Below are 16,730 nucleotides of genomic sequence, written 5' to 3' on the forward strand. Positions count from 1 at the left end.
AACAGATGGAAACATGTTTGTACTCGAAAGAGTTACATCTTGGTTCCTTTATACAGATGAAGTTACATTGTTTCATAGTTTGCCATTGTGAGATTTGAACTCTTGATAATTTAAAAGATTATCAAGAGTTCAAATCTCACAATGGCAAACTATGAAACAATGTAACTTCATCTGTATAAACAGATGGAAACGGGTTTGTACTGGAAAGAGTTACTGCCTGTGCCAATTTCTCCTTTTGCTTGGCCTAAATAGCCAAGTGGTTATGGTACTGGGTTTGTAACCCCAAGATCAAGAGTTCAAATCTCACAATGGCAAACTATGAAACAATGGGGGCCTCGGTGGCTCCTTGCAGGCGTTGCCCGTCTTGGGCTGTGCCTGATTTATAAAGCTTGGCCTAAATGGCCAAGTGGTTATGGTACTGGGTTTGTAACCCCAAGATCAAGAGTTCAAATCTCACAATGGCAAACTATGAAACAATGTAACTTCATCTGAAACAGATGGAAACAGGTTTACTCAAAAGAGTATCAAGAGTTCAAATCTCACAATGGCTAACTATGAAACAATGTAACTTCATCTAAAACAGATGGAAACGTGTTTGTACTCGAAAGAGTTACACATTCTTGCCTTCCGTGCTCGGTGGGCACCGTGGGGACTGGGGTGTTTTGTTGACCCCTTTAATCACATTTTGATTTAAAGTTTGTAAGGTTCCTTTAAATTTTTGTCCTTAGTTTTACAACTGACCTGAATTAGGGGCTGTGCCTGATTTATCCCAATTTTGTTGATTTGGTTTTCATTTAAAAGATTATCAAGAATTCCAATCTCACAATGGCAAACTATGAAACAATGTAACTTCATCTGAAACAGATAGAAATGGGTTTGTACTCGAAAGAGTTACAGTAGCCTCAGTTCAGTTTGCTATAAAATTTAGGGTTGTTTAGTGCAGCTTTGGCAAATGATGTGCAGCTAACCAACTGAGTGAAGATTTGGAGTTTGGTGAGAGGGGAGTTGGGAGGAGGAGTTATTATTTTCCTTTTTCTATCTTTCTCACCCTGTAGAAATTGGTTCTTGCTCCACTACAGGGAAAGGAGCTAGCTGTTTGGTGAGTATCTGGTAAGCGGGTAAGTTCTAGTTTATCCCTAAGGTTTAAAATAGTACACAATTTGGTGGTAAAGCTAACAAAATACAGAAGAAGCAACAGAAATAAGTGATTAATATAATTAATTATTTAAAACACATTAAGGATGGCAGGACAAGTGATGTGTCAAGGCTGCAGCATGTGGGAGCGCCTGGAAACATTGTGATCAGGGCAAACACACCTGCAGTTAGGCTTGAGGAACTTTGGCTCAGAGTCATTGACATGGAGGCTGAGCTGCAGATTCTGGGACACATCAGAGAGGGGGAAAGTTACCTGGATGCTTTATACCAGGAGGCAGTCACACCATTTAGGATAGGATCTGCTGATTTGTTCAGTGGCCAAGGACAGGAGGGTGTGATTGCGAGTGAGGCAGGTTAGGGGATCCAGAGGGCAAGAGTGTGGGCCTCTGCAATTGTCCAACAGGTTTATGATTCCCTCAGCTTGTTTGGGTGAGAATGGGGGCTGCAGGTTGGATGAGCAAATTGGCCATGGCACTGTGGTACAGGAAGCCATCCAAGTCGGGGAAGCCAAAAGGAATGTAGTGGTAATAGGGGACAGTATCGTAAGGTGAATTGACACTGTTCTCTGTAGCAAAGAGCGAGAATCCAGATGGCTTTGTTGCCTGCCCGGTGCTAGGGTTTGGGACATTTGTTCAAGGCTGAAGAGTAACTTGCACTGGGAGGGGAAGAATCCAGTGGTCATGGTCCATTTAGGTACAACAACACAGGCAGGATGAGGAAGGAAGCTTTGAATAGTCATTATGATGAGCTAGGCACCAAATTAAGTAGCAGAACTTCAAAGGTAGTTATTTCTGGATTATTACCTGAGCCACATTCAAATTGGCATGGGACAAACAAGATTAGAGAGATGAATGTGTGGCTCAAAGACTGGTGTGGAAGAAGTGGGTTCTGGTTTGTGGGGCACTGGCACCCGTATTGAGGAAAGTGGGATCTGTACTGTTGGGACAGTCTACACTTGAACCATGCCGAGGCTGGTGTACTCGCAAGGCATTTAGCTAGAGAAGTAGAGAGGGTTTTAATCTAAATAATGGGGCAAGGGATCAAAGTTAGGAAGATGTGGTAAATCAAAGAGGATAAAAGAGCGTGAGGAGAGCAGCGGAGACACAGGATAAAAGAGTGAGAAGACATATCTTGTTGTTAAGAAGCATATAGCCTTAGTTGTCAGTGGTACTAGCATTCAATAAACACAGTAAATTGTAGCATACATAGGAAGAAAGTAATTAAAGTAAATTAAATAACATAAGTTAGAATGGTGGGGCAGGTTTTATGTTGCAGCTAAGAGATGTGAGTTCTTTTGGGCGTCAAAGCAATCCATGACAAACACGTTTGCAGGAAGTGTAAGCAGCCTGAGGAATTCCGGATCAGGATTATTAATCTGGAAGCCAAAATGAAGACACTGCGCAACTTAAGGGAGGGAGAGAATTACCTGGATACTTTGTTCCAGAAGACCGTCACAACTCTTAGAAGAGGGTCATCTGTTTTGGTAAGCAGTGAGGGACAGGAGGATGTGACTGTCAGTGAGGCAGGTAATGGGACTGAACAGACAGTAGTAGAGGAGCCTCAGAGGAGTGCTCACAATCTGTGTAGATGAAAGCGAAGTCTGCAAAATGGATGAGCTGGCTGGCCATGGCACTGTGGTACAGGAAACTCAAGTGAGATGAGCAAAAGGAATATAGTGGTAGTATGGGATAGTATAGTAAGGGGGATTGATACTGTTCTCTGCAGCAAAGAGAGAGTTCAAACGGCTATGTTACCTGCCCGGTGCCAGGGTTTGGGATATCTGCTCAGGGAGAAAAATTTGCAGTGGGAAGGGGAGGATTAAGTTGCCCTGGTCCATATAGGTACCAACGACATGGGTAGAACTAGGAAATAGGTTCTGCAAATTCAATATGAGGAGCTAGGTACCAAATTAAAAAGCAGAACCTCAAAGGCAATAATCTCTAGATTATTAACTGAGTCACGTGCAAATTGGCACAGGGCAAATAAGATGAGAGATGAATGTGCGGCTCAAAGGTAGGTGGAGAAGTGGGTTCCGGTTTGTGGGGCACTGGCATCAGTACTGGGGAAAATGGGGGCTGTACCTTTGGGACAGTTTACACCTGAACCATGCTGGGGCGAGTGTCCTTGCAAATTGCGTAACTAGGGAAATAGAGAGGGCTTTAAACTATAAACAAGATGGGTGAGGGATCAAGCTTGGGTAGAGGTAGCAATTCAAGGTGTAGAGTCAAGACAGGACAGCAGAACAGTAGTATGAGAAATGAGGGTCAGAGAAGGGCAGAGCGAGAAGTCATAAGAATACATCAACAATCAAGACTAGATGTTACAAATAGGAATAGGACAAAATATTCAAGAGAAAATATTGTGTGTTTGTGACAAGGGGACAACAATAATCATGGATGATTTTAATCTACACATAAACTGGAAAAATCAGAATGACAGTAGTAGCCTGGATAAGGAATTCCTAGAATGCTTCTGAGATTGTGCTGCTCTAAGATACTTTCGGGAACTAACCAGAGAGCAGGTTAAATTAGACTTGGTATTATGTAATGTGACAGGATTAATTAATGACCTCAGAGTAAAGGTACCCCTTGGTAGCAGCCACCGCAATATGACTGAATTTTATATCTAGTTTCAAAGGGAGAACAGCAAGTCTTAGACTAGTATCTTAAACTTAAATAAGAGCAACTATGTGGGGATGAAAGCTGAGCAGCTGAAGTGAACTGGGAAACTATGCTAGAGGATGGATCAATAGAAAAGCAGTGGCAGATATCTAAGGGGATATTTCAGAGCATTCAGAATAAGTACATTCCGAATACAAATAAAAATTCTAAGGGGAGGACCCACGATCCATGGTTAACTAGAGCTGTTAAGGAAAGCATCAAACTTAAGGCAAAAGCATACAACTCCTCAAAAATGAGTGGCGGAACAGATGATTGGGCAGAATATAAAGAACGGCAGAGAATGGCTAAAAGGTTAATCAGGAGAAAGAAATTAGAGTACGAGAGGAAGCTAGCTAGAAATGTAAAATGGATAGCAAGTGTTTCTACAGGTATTTAAAAAGGAAAAGAGTAAGTAAAGTGAGTGTTGGTCCTCTAGAGAGGGACAGTGGGGAGTTAATAGTTGATAATATGGAAATGGTGGAAGAAATGAACAAATATTTTGCTTCTGTGTTCACAATAAATATTTTGCTTGTGTTCACTACAGAGGATACAAAAATCATTCCAGTAATAGCTGCAAATCAGGAGGTGAACAGGGGAAAGGAACTTGGTGAAATTGAATTGACAAGAGCAATGGTACTGAGCAAATTGATGGAGCTGCAGGCAGGTAAGTCTCTGGGTCCTGATGGACTACATCCTAGGGTCTTAAGAGGTGGCTAATGAGGTAGTTGATGTGCTGGTTTTAATTTTCCAAAATTCACTAGATTCTGGAAAGGTTCCATCAGATTGGAAAGTAGCAAATATTACCCCTCTATTCAAGAAGGGAGGGAGGCAGAAAACAGGAAACTATAGGCCAGTTAGCTTGACGTCTGTTATGAGCAAGTTATTAGAATCGATCATTAAGGAGGTTGTAGCTGGACATTTAGAAGAGCTCAAGCCAATTGGGAAGAGTCAGCATAGTTTTGTGAAAGGAAAATCATGTTTAACCAATTTATTGGAGTTTTTTCAATGAGTAACCTGCGCCTGTAGATGTATTATACTTGGATTTCCAGAAGGCATTTGATAAGGTGCCACATCAAAGATTATTACAAAAAATAAAAGCGCATGGTGTAGTGGGTAACATATTAGCATGAATAGAAGATTGACTGGCAGAAAGTAGAGATTATGCATAAATGGGTATTTCTCTGATTGGCAGGATGTGATGAGTGGAGTCCCACAGGAGTCTATACTGGGGCCTCGACTTTTTATGACTTACATCAATGACTTAGATGAGGAGAGTGAAGACATGGTAGCTAAATTTGCAGATTACACAAAGCTAGGTAGGAAAGTATGTTGTGAAGAGGACATTAGGAGTTTGCAGATGAATATAGATAGGTTGAGTGAGTGGGAAAAGATATGGAAAAAGTAAATCGGCAAATAAGGCTAGACACTATGAAAATAATAAAAGAACAAAACTAAAGATTCTGTATCTAAATGTACGTAGCATTCGAAACAAAACTGATGAACTGATAATGCAAACAGAAATAAATAAGTACGATTTGATAGCCATTATAGAGACATGGCTACAGTATGACATAGATTGGGACCTGAATATTGAAAGGTATGTGACATGTAGGAAGGACAGGAAGTTAGAAAAAGGTGGCGGGACGGCTCTGTTAATTAATGATGGTATTAGCATGTTGGAGAGGGATGACCTTAGTTTTGGAAACCAGGTTGTAGAAGCAGTTTGGGTTCAGATGAGGAATGATAAAGGCAAGAAGTCACTTGTGGGAGTGGTGTACAGGCCCCCTAATTGTAACTACACAGTAGGACAGAGTATAAAAGAAGAAATAATGGGAGATTGACAGAAAGGTATAGCAATAATCATGGGGGATTTTAATCTGCACATAGACTGGAAAAATCAGATGGGCAAAGGTAGAGTAGATGAGGAGTTCATAGAATGTTTTTGGGATAGTTTCTTAGAACAGCACATTCTGGAGCCAACCAAAAAGCAGGCTATACTAGACAGGATTAATTAACAACCTCCTAGTGAAGGCAACCCTGGGTAGCGGCAATCATAATATGATTGAATTTTACATTCATTTTGAGGGAGATACGAGTGCGTCCAAGGCGAGTATTTTAAACTTAAATAATGGCAATTATGAAGGCATGAAAGCAGAGCTAGCTAAAGTGAACTGGCAAATGAGGTTAAGGGATAGGTCAACAGAAGTTCAGTGGCAGACATTTAAAAGGATATTTTGGAATACACAATAAATACATTCAATGCGAGAAAAATTCCAAGTGGAGGGCCCACCCATCCATGGTTAACTAAAAAAGTTAAAGACAGTATCAAACTTAAAGAAAAAGCATATAATTACACAAAGATGGGAGGTAGGTCAGAAGATTGGAAAAAATATAAAGAACAATAAAGAATGACAAAAAGATTATTAAGGAAGGAAAAATGAAAGTGAGGGAAAGCTAGCTATGGATATTTAAATAAGAAAACTTAACAAAGTGATCGTTGGTCCTATAGAAAGTGGGTCTGGGGAATTGATAATAGAAAGTAGGGAAATGGAGGATGAGTTAAACAGGTATTTTGCTTTGGTCTCCAACATAGAGGACACAAGTAACATCCCAGAAATAGCTGTGAATCAGGAGATGGAAGGGAGGGAGGAACTTGCAAAAATTGCAATCAGCAGGGAGGTGGTATTGAGCAAGTTATTGGGGCTGTGTGCTGACAAATCCCCAAGTGCAGATGGACTTCACCCTAAGGTCTTAAAAGAAGTGCCTAGTGAGATAGTTGATGAACTGGTTTCAAATTTCCAAAATTCCCTAGATTTAGGTAAGGTTGTATTAAGATTAGGAAATAGCAAATATAACTCCTTTATTCAAAAAGGGAGGGAGATAGAAAGCAGCAAACTATAGGCCAGTTAACCTACTAACATTTGTCATAGGGAAAATGTTAGAAGCTATTACTAAAGATGTTATGGCAGTGCATTTAGAAAATCTCAAGACAATCAGGCAGCATCAACATGGTTTTGTAAAAGGGAAATCATGTTTAACCAATTTATTGGAGTTCTTTGAAGGAGTTTCATGTGCTGTGGATAAAGGGGAACCGGTGGATGCACTGTACTTAGATTTCCAGAAGGAATTTGACAGTGCCACATCAAAGGCCTACTCCTGCTCCTAATTCGTATGTTCATATGTACCTTATTGGATATCTTTTAGAAATCCAAGTACACCACATCCATCGGTTCCCCTTTATCCACAGCACATGTGACTCCAAAGAACTCTCATAAATGTCAAACATGGTTTCCCTTTTACAAAACCATGTTGATTCTGCCTGATTGTATTATGATTTTCTAAATGTCCTGGTATTACCTCCTTAATAATGGATGCTAGCACTTTCCATATGACAGGTGCTGGGCTAACTGGCCTACAATTTTTTGCTTTCTGTCTCCCTCCTTACTTGAATAAAGGAGTCACATCTGTGATTTTCTAATCTACTGGGACCTTTCCAGAATCTGGGGAATTTTGGAAGATCAAAACCAATGCATCTGCTCTATCTGCAGCCACTTCTTTTAAGACCATGGAATGCAGGCCATGAGGTCCAGGTTCTTGTCAGCCTTTAGTTCTAATAGTTTTCCCAGTACCTTTTCCCTAGCGATTGTACAGCAAATGCTGGAGATCTGAAAAAAAGTGTTGAAAAAACTCAGCAAGTCCGGCAGCAACTGTGGAGAGAGAAACAGAGTTAATGTTTCGAGTCCAATACGACCCTTCTCCAGAACCCAGTAGGGATATCATAGCTTCAAACACGTGTTACATCTCTCTGATGTTACATGCTGGAATTCCAATGCACTACTGCAGCATCCATACTACCTTCATCAATCTATTTTAATCTGGAAACTCAAATGAGCATTAGAACTTCTATTTTAGTTAGGGGTTAAGTGCAGCTTTCTGGAGCCATAGCAAACAACAAGCTTTTGTAGCTCTGCCGGACAGAAGAGGCCATCTTAACCTCTGGGTTTCATTACTATCCAGGAACCGTCTCCCACTTGAAGCCAGTCAGAATAATATGAAAACTGGGTGGCTGGATCCCACTGCCAGGGACCCACGAGAATCATCACTGGCACCAAGTCATTGGGTGGACTGAGAGGTGCTCATGGTTGATGCAAGGGGGCAGAGCAGACCCCAAGGAGGATCACTCCTGCTGCAATTTCCACACATTTTTGAAGAAACTTACATTGCTTGGTCCCTTTTGCTTGGAATCATCACACAGCCCATATCAAATCAGATCAGAGTACAAATTACCCTAAAGTTTGTTTATTTATGAGGCTGATGATGGCTTGCAGCGAGGGCCTCAAATGCTTCCCAAAAATTGGGAGTAAAATCATGACTGCCAAGTGTGCAGTGTCAATGGGGAAGTAATTACTCTGACCCTATTTGACCCCAGTCCCCACAAGCTCCCTTCTCATCAGGCATGAGGATTAAAATCCTGGTTTAGGAAACTACAAGTTTCAGTTTTGAGGCCAAGACATCGGGTTGTAACTTACCAGTGCGGATTTGGGGGAGTACCCCAAAGGTGTGCTGGGGAATCCCCTTCGGAAGTTCATAGGCAAGTGTTTGCGTGGCAATTGCACAGAAATGCAAACTTCCTCTGGGCAATTGCCCTGCATGGGAATCATCCGAAAATGCAATTTGAATTTCAAACTTCAGATGATTCCAGCCTTGTTACACAAATAGTTACTCAGAAACATCAGAAGAATAAAGACTTCTTCTAACTTCTGGGTAACTATTGTAAAGACCCAGACTGATCCCCTCCCCTTGGGACTCCCACCACCCCATGGGACTACCCTGCCTGCACCCCCACACACATCCCTGAGCTCCTGCCAGATCCCCGACTACAACGCAACAGAGGTTTGAACTCCCCCAACTCCCACCCATCTAAGATCAGCAACAACCTCCCCGCCCACCGACCTCTGTCCAACACCCCAATGAAGACCCACACCCCAACCCTTGCACACCACCCCCCGGAGCTCCAACAACCCCCACCCCCCTCGAGCTCAGACTCCCCCACTCACCCCCCCCCCCGCCTCCCAAAGCTCCGGCCAACAACGTTCCCCCCCACCCTCCCTCACCCCTGAGCTCCAGCCAATGCCGCTCCCCGCCCCCTCCGAGCTCCGGCTAACGCCACTCGCCCAACCTCCAAACCCCTCCCAACCCCCCAATTCCTATCCAATTACCTTAGAGACATGCCTTCTCCCTGGCCTGTCAATTCAATGGGACCTTTAAACTTACCTGGTTTATGGCAGTTTGTGAAAAATGGGTCTTGTCCTTCTTCAATCTGATGGAGCTGGACTGTGACACTGGGCTACCTGGAGCTCGCCTGGCCTGAGTCGGAAGGTCAGGCGAGATAGGCATGAAAGAAAATCCACGCAGGTAATTGGGCACGGAGGAGCAATCTGATGTTGATTGCCACTGAGGAAGTTATGGCCCATTAACTAACGATAAATACCACAAAGTATTTACAGCACAGAAACAGGCTACTTGGCCCTCTCTTACCATTCTTCATCTAACCACATCAACATATCCGTTGATTATTTTTTTTGATTGCTTATCTAGCTTCCCCTTAAATGCACCTAGGCGATTTGTCTCAAGTACTCCATGTGGTAAGTTTTGCATGCTAACCACTCCCTGGATCAAGAAGCTTCTCCTGAATTCCCTACTGAATTTAGTGATGAGTGTCTTTTATTCATGACCCCTACTTCTGGTCTCACTCATGAGTGGAAATATCTTCCCTATCTCTACCCTTTCAAACCCTTTCACAATCTTAAAGATGATGTAAAAGATTAGGTATCATCCGAGTAAAACTTTTTTTGCACCTTCTCAAGTGCCTCTCCATCCTTTTTATAGTACGGAGAGCAGAACTGTTCACAACATTCCTATTGTAACCTGACCAAGGTTCTATATAAATCTTACATTGTTTATCTGATTTGGGATTCTGCTCATCTAATAATGAGCTGCAGTGCTTTGTTTGCTTTTTTTTTATTGTCCTATTAACCTGCTTTACTACTTTTAGTGACTTGTACATCTACACCCTCAGATCCCTCCCTTTGTATGCATGTACACATGATCACTATAACCATTAAGTGGGGATAGAGTTTCCATTCCATCAATCAGCAATCTGGGTAAAAATTGCACCTGAAATTGTGCTGGTTCTCTGAAATGAAAATAATGGTGCTGAATTTTTCCATTGGTGAGAAGGGGGTGGGGCCTGCTTGCTGACACGGGATGACGTCGCGGGGGCATTCCTGACATCATCCCGCCCCATTTAAATGTTCAGGAAGGCGGGGGGACAATTGAGGCCATTGACAGGATAATTAAAACAATTAAAGGACCTGCCCATCCAACCTTAAGATTGGCAGGCAGGCCAGGAGCCTCAGTGGGCTTCTGAAAAAACATGAAACCTCATCCACCGGTGGGATGAAGTTTCATGTCGGTTTTAAAAAAGTTTAATAAAGTTTTTGTGCGCTTTATTAACATGTCCCATCTCGTGTGACATTGTCATAATGATATTTTTATTTTTCTATTTTTAAACTTTGAAAATCTTTCAGCGATCTCCAGGCAACACCTAGCCTCAGGGAGATGTGTGCTCTTTCACACGCATGCATGAAAGAGCACCCATTCGCATTTGGGGAATCTCCTCCTGCCTATACAGGAAGTGCATAGCACTTCCCATTGGGTGTCACTTAAAACGGTGGCAGGGCCCATTTTGGCAGCGGTGATCGGCTGCCCGCCCGCCCGTCAAGGGCAAAATTCATGTTCATGTTTTGGCTCAAAATGACTTGCAGTATTATAAAGGTAAAAATCTTCCATGGACCAGCACAATCAGGTAGCATAAAAGGATGAAATTTGTTTTTCCGAAAAAATTCACTGCAAGGTTAGCCCATTTGAGACCGTAAGGATAGGGCTCAAAATTGGAAGGCCCAATGAACTGTTTAAAGTCTGCTCATATGCTCCTACATTACTAACAACTGAAGGCAATTACCAAACTATTTGAATGAAAGCTTTGATATATGAATTAACAGTATACATGCAAGGTAACTTATAACACTGAATACTCACCAAGGAATCATTTACACTACTGTCTGTAGTACAAGTTGCAAGATAGTTTTCAGCATCTGCAAACTTAAAAAGATTGAAAAGCTTAATAAGGAAGCACCAGGAAACAGCTAACCATATTGATAAAGTTGTCTTTAATCTGCTAAAGTTAATAGTAATTAATCACAAATTCCTGTATAAGCATAGTTTGGATTGGATATTTACCGAAAGCCACAAATTACACAAACTTTTATATTAAAAGTAGACATGCACACCTGCACTAAAATAAATCTGTAGTGATTGTACACAAAATATAATTTCTTACTGTAATTAATAGTTCTGCATATAAGGGCAGTTACACTTTATTTTCCCATATCAAAGAGGCCTACTTACCAATGCAACATGTCTTCCATTAGTACACTGCTCCCGCCAGGGCTTCCAAACAAGGAATCCAATGAGGTAAAGCACAAACATAGATGTTTTGGCAAATGTACTGAAGAAGGGTTTCTCATACTTTTTAAATATATACTGAAAAGAAGAAAAAGTTTTAAAACTTACAAATGCAATAAATAGTTTTTTGATTGGATGTCACCTTAAGGGTTTTATCTGTTATCCAAACCCATGAACCCTTTCCCCAAAGAGCACAGTGTATTAAAATGCTTAATGTTTAAAGCAACAAAATATATCTTGCACATTCAATAATCTGTAATCACTTTTGCTGAGTCCATTTGCCGGTGCTACAATGCTATATTGCAATTGATAATTTTACAAAAAAAAAATTGTTTTATGCTCTGCTTATTATAGCTTAGTTAAATTCTAAGCTATAGTACTGTAAGCTATAGTACCGTAAAATGAATCTAAAATCATCTATATACTGACAACTTCACATAACACATGTTTACATGGGGGGAAAAAAATGGTTGAGTGAAAAGTGAAACAGGGGAACACACATAACCTCTTCAGAAACACACAGAATGATGATTCCCTTTGATCTGATTTTATTCATTCATGGGATGTGGGAGTCACTGGCTCGGTCAGCATTTATTGCCCATCCCTAATGAGCCTTGAGATTGTGGTGGTGAGCTGTCATCTTGAACCGCTGCAGTCCATGAGCTGTAGGTACACCCACAGTGCTGTTAGGGAGGGGGTTCCAGGATTTTGATCCAGCAACAGTGAAGGAGTGGTGATATATTTCCAAGTCTGGATGGTGAGTGGCTTGGAGGGGAACTTAAAAGTGGTGTCTCCTGTCCTTGTTTAGATAATAGTGGTTATGAGTTGGGAAGGTGCTGTCAAAGGAAACTTGATGTGTTGCTGCAGTGCATCTTGTAGATGGTACACACTGCTGCCACTGTGCGTCGGTAGTGGAAGGAGTGAACGTTCATGGATGGGGTGCCAAATCAAACGGCTGCTTTGTCCTGGACGGTGTCAAGCATTTTGAGTATTGTTGGAGTTGCAGTCATCCAGGCAAGTGGAGACTATTCCATCACATTACTGACTTGTGCCTTGGAGATGGTGGAGAGCCTGTGGGGAATCAGGAGATAAGTTACTCAATGCAGAATTCCTAGCCTCTGGCCTGCTCTTTTGTCCAGTTCAGTTTCTGGTCAATGGTAACCTCCTCCCCTAGGATGTTGATACAAGGGGAATTCTACGATGGTAATGCTATTGAAAGTCAAGGGGTGACGGTTAAATTCTCTTGTTGGAGATGGTCATTGCCCGCCACTTGCGTGGCACAAATGTTACTTGCCTCTTTTTTCATAAGAACTAGGAGCAGGAGTAGGCAATTCAGCCCCTCGAGCCTGCCCTGCCATTCAATATAATCATGGTTGATCTCATTTCGACCTCAACTCCAATTTCCCACCCTCTCCCCATAACCTTTCAACCCATTACTAATTAAAAATCTGTTTATCTCCTCAAATTTATTCAGTGTCCTGGCACCCACTGCTCTCTGAGGTAGTGAATTCCACAGATTCACGATCCTTTGAGAAAAGTAATTCCTCCTCAATTCTGATTTAAATCTACCACCTCTTAGCTTAAAACTATGGCCTCTTGTTCTACAAGGGGAAATATCCACTCCACGTCTGCTTTGTCTGTCCCCTTTAGCATCTTATACCTCAATTAGATCTCCTCTCATCCTTCTAAACTCTAGCAAGTATAGGCCCAAACTGCTCAATCTCTCCTAATAAGACAAGCCCCGCACCTCTGGAATCAATCTAGTGAACCTCCTCTGAACTGCCTCCAATGCAACTACATCCTTCCTCAAGTAAGGGGGTCAAAACTCTGCACAGTACTCCAGGTGCAGTCTCACCAATCCCTAGTACAGTTGCAACAATACTTCTCTAGTTTTATACTTTATTCCTTTAGCAATAAATGACAAAATTCCATTTGCCTTCCTTATTATCTGCATACTAGCTTTCAGCGATTCATGCACGAGGACACCCAGATCCCTCTGCACTGAAGCATTCTGAAGTTTCTCTCCATTTAAATAATAAGTTGCCTTTTTATTCTTCTGACCAAAATGGGTAACCTCACACTTACCCACGTTAAACTCCATCTGCCAAATTTTGGCCCATTCTCCTAACCTGTCCATATCCATTTGCAAATTTCTTACTTCTTCATTGCAACTTACTTTCCCACCTATTTTAGTGTCACCTGAAAATTTAGCTATAGCACCTTCTATCCCTGAATCCAAGTCATTAACACAGATTGTAAATAGTTGATGTCCAAGGACCGAACCCTGTGGCACCCCACTAGTTACAGCTTGTCATCCAGAAAAACACCCATGTATCTCGACTCTCTGCTTTCTGTTGGTTAGCTAATCCTCTATCCAAGTTAATATATTACCCCTAACTCCATATGATCATATCTTGTGTATTAATCTTTGGTGTGGCACCTTATCAAAGACCTTCTGGAAGTCCAAATATAGTACACCTACAGGATCCCCATTATCCACTTTGCTTGTCACATCTTCAAAGAACTCTAGCAAATTAGTCAAACATGATTTACTCTTCTTAAAACCATGCTGACTCTGATGGATTGCATTTTGACTTTCCAAATGCCCCATTCCTAATTCCTTAATAATGGATTCCAACAGTTTCCCAATGACAGAGGTTAAGCTAACAGGTTTATAGTTTCCTATTTTATGCCTCTGCCCTCCCACCACCCCCGCCTGCCCCTTTTTGAATAAGGGTGTTATATTAGCATTTTTCCAATCCACTGGAACCTTTCCAGAATCCAAGGAATTTTAGAATATTATAGCCAATGCATCCACTATCTCCGCTGCCGTTTCCTTTAAGACCCTGGGATGTAGGCCATCAGGTCCTGGGGACTTATCACCCTTTAATGAGTTTGCTCAGTACTTTTTCTCTAGTGATAGTGATTGTTCTAAGTTCCTCCTTCTCTATACCCTCTGCACTACCTGTTACTATTGGGGTGGTACTAGTGTCCTCCACTGTGAAAACGGATTCAAAATATTGATTAAGCGTCTCTGCCATTTCTGCTTTCCCCACTATTAACTCCCCAGTCTCAACCTCTAATCAGGAACCAACATTCACTTTAGCTACTCTTTCCTTTTATATACTTGAAGCTTTTGCTATCAGTTTTTACATTTTGCGCTAGTTTTTTTTCATAATTTACCTTTGCTTTTTTTTTTAGTAACCCTTCCTTGATCTTTAAAAGTTTCCTAATTTTCCAGCCTGACACTGACCTTTGCAATTTGGCATGCCTTATTTTTTGCCTTTGTTACCTTTAACTTCTTTGCTTAGCCATGGATGTTTTTTTCCCCTCTAACCATCTTTCTTCCTCTTTGGAATATATTTTACTTGGGAGGAATTGAATATCTCAAATATTTGCCACTGTTCATCGACTGTCCTACATTGTAGTCTTCCGGCCCAGTCCACTAGGGCGAAATCTGCCCTTATGCCTCATGCCCTCATACCTTTGTTTAACTCCAGAACACTAGTGTGGGACTCAAGTTTCTTGCTCTCAAACTGAACTTGAAATTCTAGCATGCTATGATCAGTCTTCCCTAGAGGATCCTTTACTATGAGATCATTAATTAATCCCATTTCCTTACACAAAACCAAATCCAGAATAGCCTGTTCCCTGGTTGGTTCCACAACATATTGCTCCAAGAAACAAATCTCTAATGCACTCTATGAACTCTCCCTCGCGGCTACCCTTGCCAATTTGATTAGTTTAGTCTATATGCATATTAAAATCACCCATGATTATTGCCGTGCCTTTCTTATATGCTCCCAATATTTCCTGGTTTATGCTGTGCCCTACTGCTGAACGATTGTTTGGGGACCTGTAGATTACTCCCACCAGGGACTTCTTTCCCTTGCTATTTCTTATTTCTACCCAGACTGACTTTACGTCTTGCTCTCCAGTGCTTATATCACTCCTCACTAGCACTGATCTCTTCCTTTACTAACAAAGATATGGCACCTCATTTTCCTTCCTGCCTACCCTTTTTTTAAAAATTAAAATTCGGATATTTTCCAGGTCTTTGCTGCATTTGGACATTAACTGCTTCAGTATCTGAGAAGAAACAAATGGTGCTGAACATTGTGCAATCATCAATCAACATTCCCACTTCTGACCTTATGATGGAAGGAAGGTCATTGACCAAGCGGCTGAGGATGGTTGGGCCTAGGATCTACCCTGAGGAATTCCTGCAGTGATGTTCTGGAACTGGGATGATTGATCTCCAATAAGCACAATCCTCTTCTTTTATAGGAGGATAGGCTACATATGACTACAACCAGCAAAGCAATTTCCCCCTGATTCCCATTGACTCTCGTTTTTTTGATAGGGCTTCTGGATTCCACACACTGTCAAATGCGGCCTTGGTGTCAACGCCAGTCACTCTCAGCTCACCTCTGGAGTTCAGCTCTCTTGCCCATGTTTGAACCAAGGCTGTAATGCAGTCGGGAGCTGAGTGGCCCTGGCAGAACCCAAACTGGGTGTCAGTGAGCAGGTTATTGCAAAGCAAGTGCCGCTTAATAACACTGTTCATGACTCCTTCCATCAGTTTACTGGTGATCGAGAGTAGATTAACGAGGCAGTAATTGGCCGGCTTGGATTTGTCCTGCATTTTGTGCACAGGACATAGCTGGGCAACTTTCAACATTAGACATTAAGACCATAAGACATAGGAGCAGAAATTAGGCCATTCGGCCCATCGAGTCTGCTCTGCCATTCAATCATGGCTGATAAGTTTCTCAACCCCATTCTCCCACCTTCTCCCCGTAACCTTTGATCCCCTTACCAATCAAGAACCTATCTATCTCGGTCTTAATTACACTCAATGACCTGGCCTCCACAGCCTTCTGTGGCAATGAATTCCAAAGATTCACCACTCTCTGGCTAAAGAAGCTTCTCCTCATCTCTGTTCTAAAAGGTCTTGCCTTTACTCTGAGGCTGTGCCCTCGGGTGCTGGTCTCTCCTACTAATGGAAACATCTTCCCCACATCCACTCTATCCAGGCCTTTCAGTATTCTGTAAGTTTTCACTCAGATCTCCTCTCATCCTTCTAAACTCCATCAAGTAGAGACCCAGAGTCCTCAAACGTTCCTCATATGTTAAGCCTTTCATTCCTGGGATCGTTCTCGTGAACCTCCTCTGGACCCTCTCCAGGGCCAGAACATCCTTCCTGAGATACAGGGCCCAAAATTGCTCATAATATTCTAAATGTGGTCTGACCAGAGCCTTATAAAGCCTCAGCAGCACATCCCTGCTTTTATGTTCTAGTCCTCTCGAAATAAATGCCAACATTGCATTTGCCTTCCTAACTACTGACTCGACCTGCAAGTTAACCTTAAGAGAATCCTGGACTAG

The 16,730-nt window shown here is 41.9% G+C and overlaps 1 protein-coding gene across 7 annotated transcripts in view; it reads right to left on the reverse strand.

Annotated features, from left to right (window-relative positions):
• LOC121285020 (solute carrier family 35 member F5-like) overlaps positions 1–16,730 on the reverse strand; it is a 147,510-nt gene that overhangs the window by 103,545 nt on the left and 27,235 nt on the right. For all 7 annotated transcript variants that reach the window (XM_041201105.1, XM_041201100.1, XM_041201103.1 and 4 more), the window contains 2 exons: positions 11,286–11,420; positions 10,917–10,979 (listed from right to left, as the gene is read on the reverse strand). In XM_041201105.1, the coding sequence (XP_041057039.1) occupies positions 10,917–10,979; positions 11,286–11,366 (144 nt within the window). In that variant the 5' untranslated portion in view covers positions 11,367–11,420. The remainder of the gene's footprint in view (positions 1–10,916; positions 10,980–11,285; positions 11,421–16,730) is intronic.

Source organism: Carcharodon carcharias, chromosome 12 (genome assembly GCF_017639515.1).
Source record: "Carcharodon carcharias isolate sCarCar2 chromosome 12, sCarCar2.pri, whole genome shotgun sequence".
Taxonomy (NCBI): Eukaryota; Metazoa; Chordata; class Chondrichthyes; order Lamniformes; family Lamnidae; genus Carcharodon; species Carcharodon carcharias.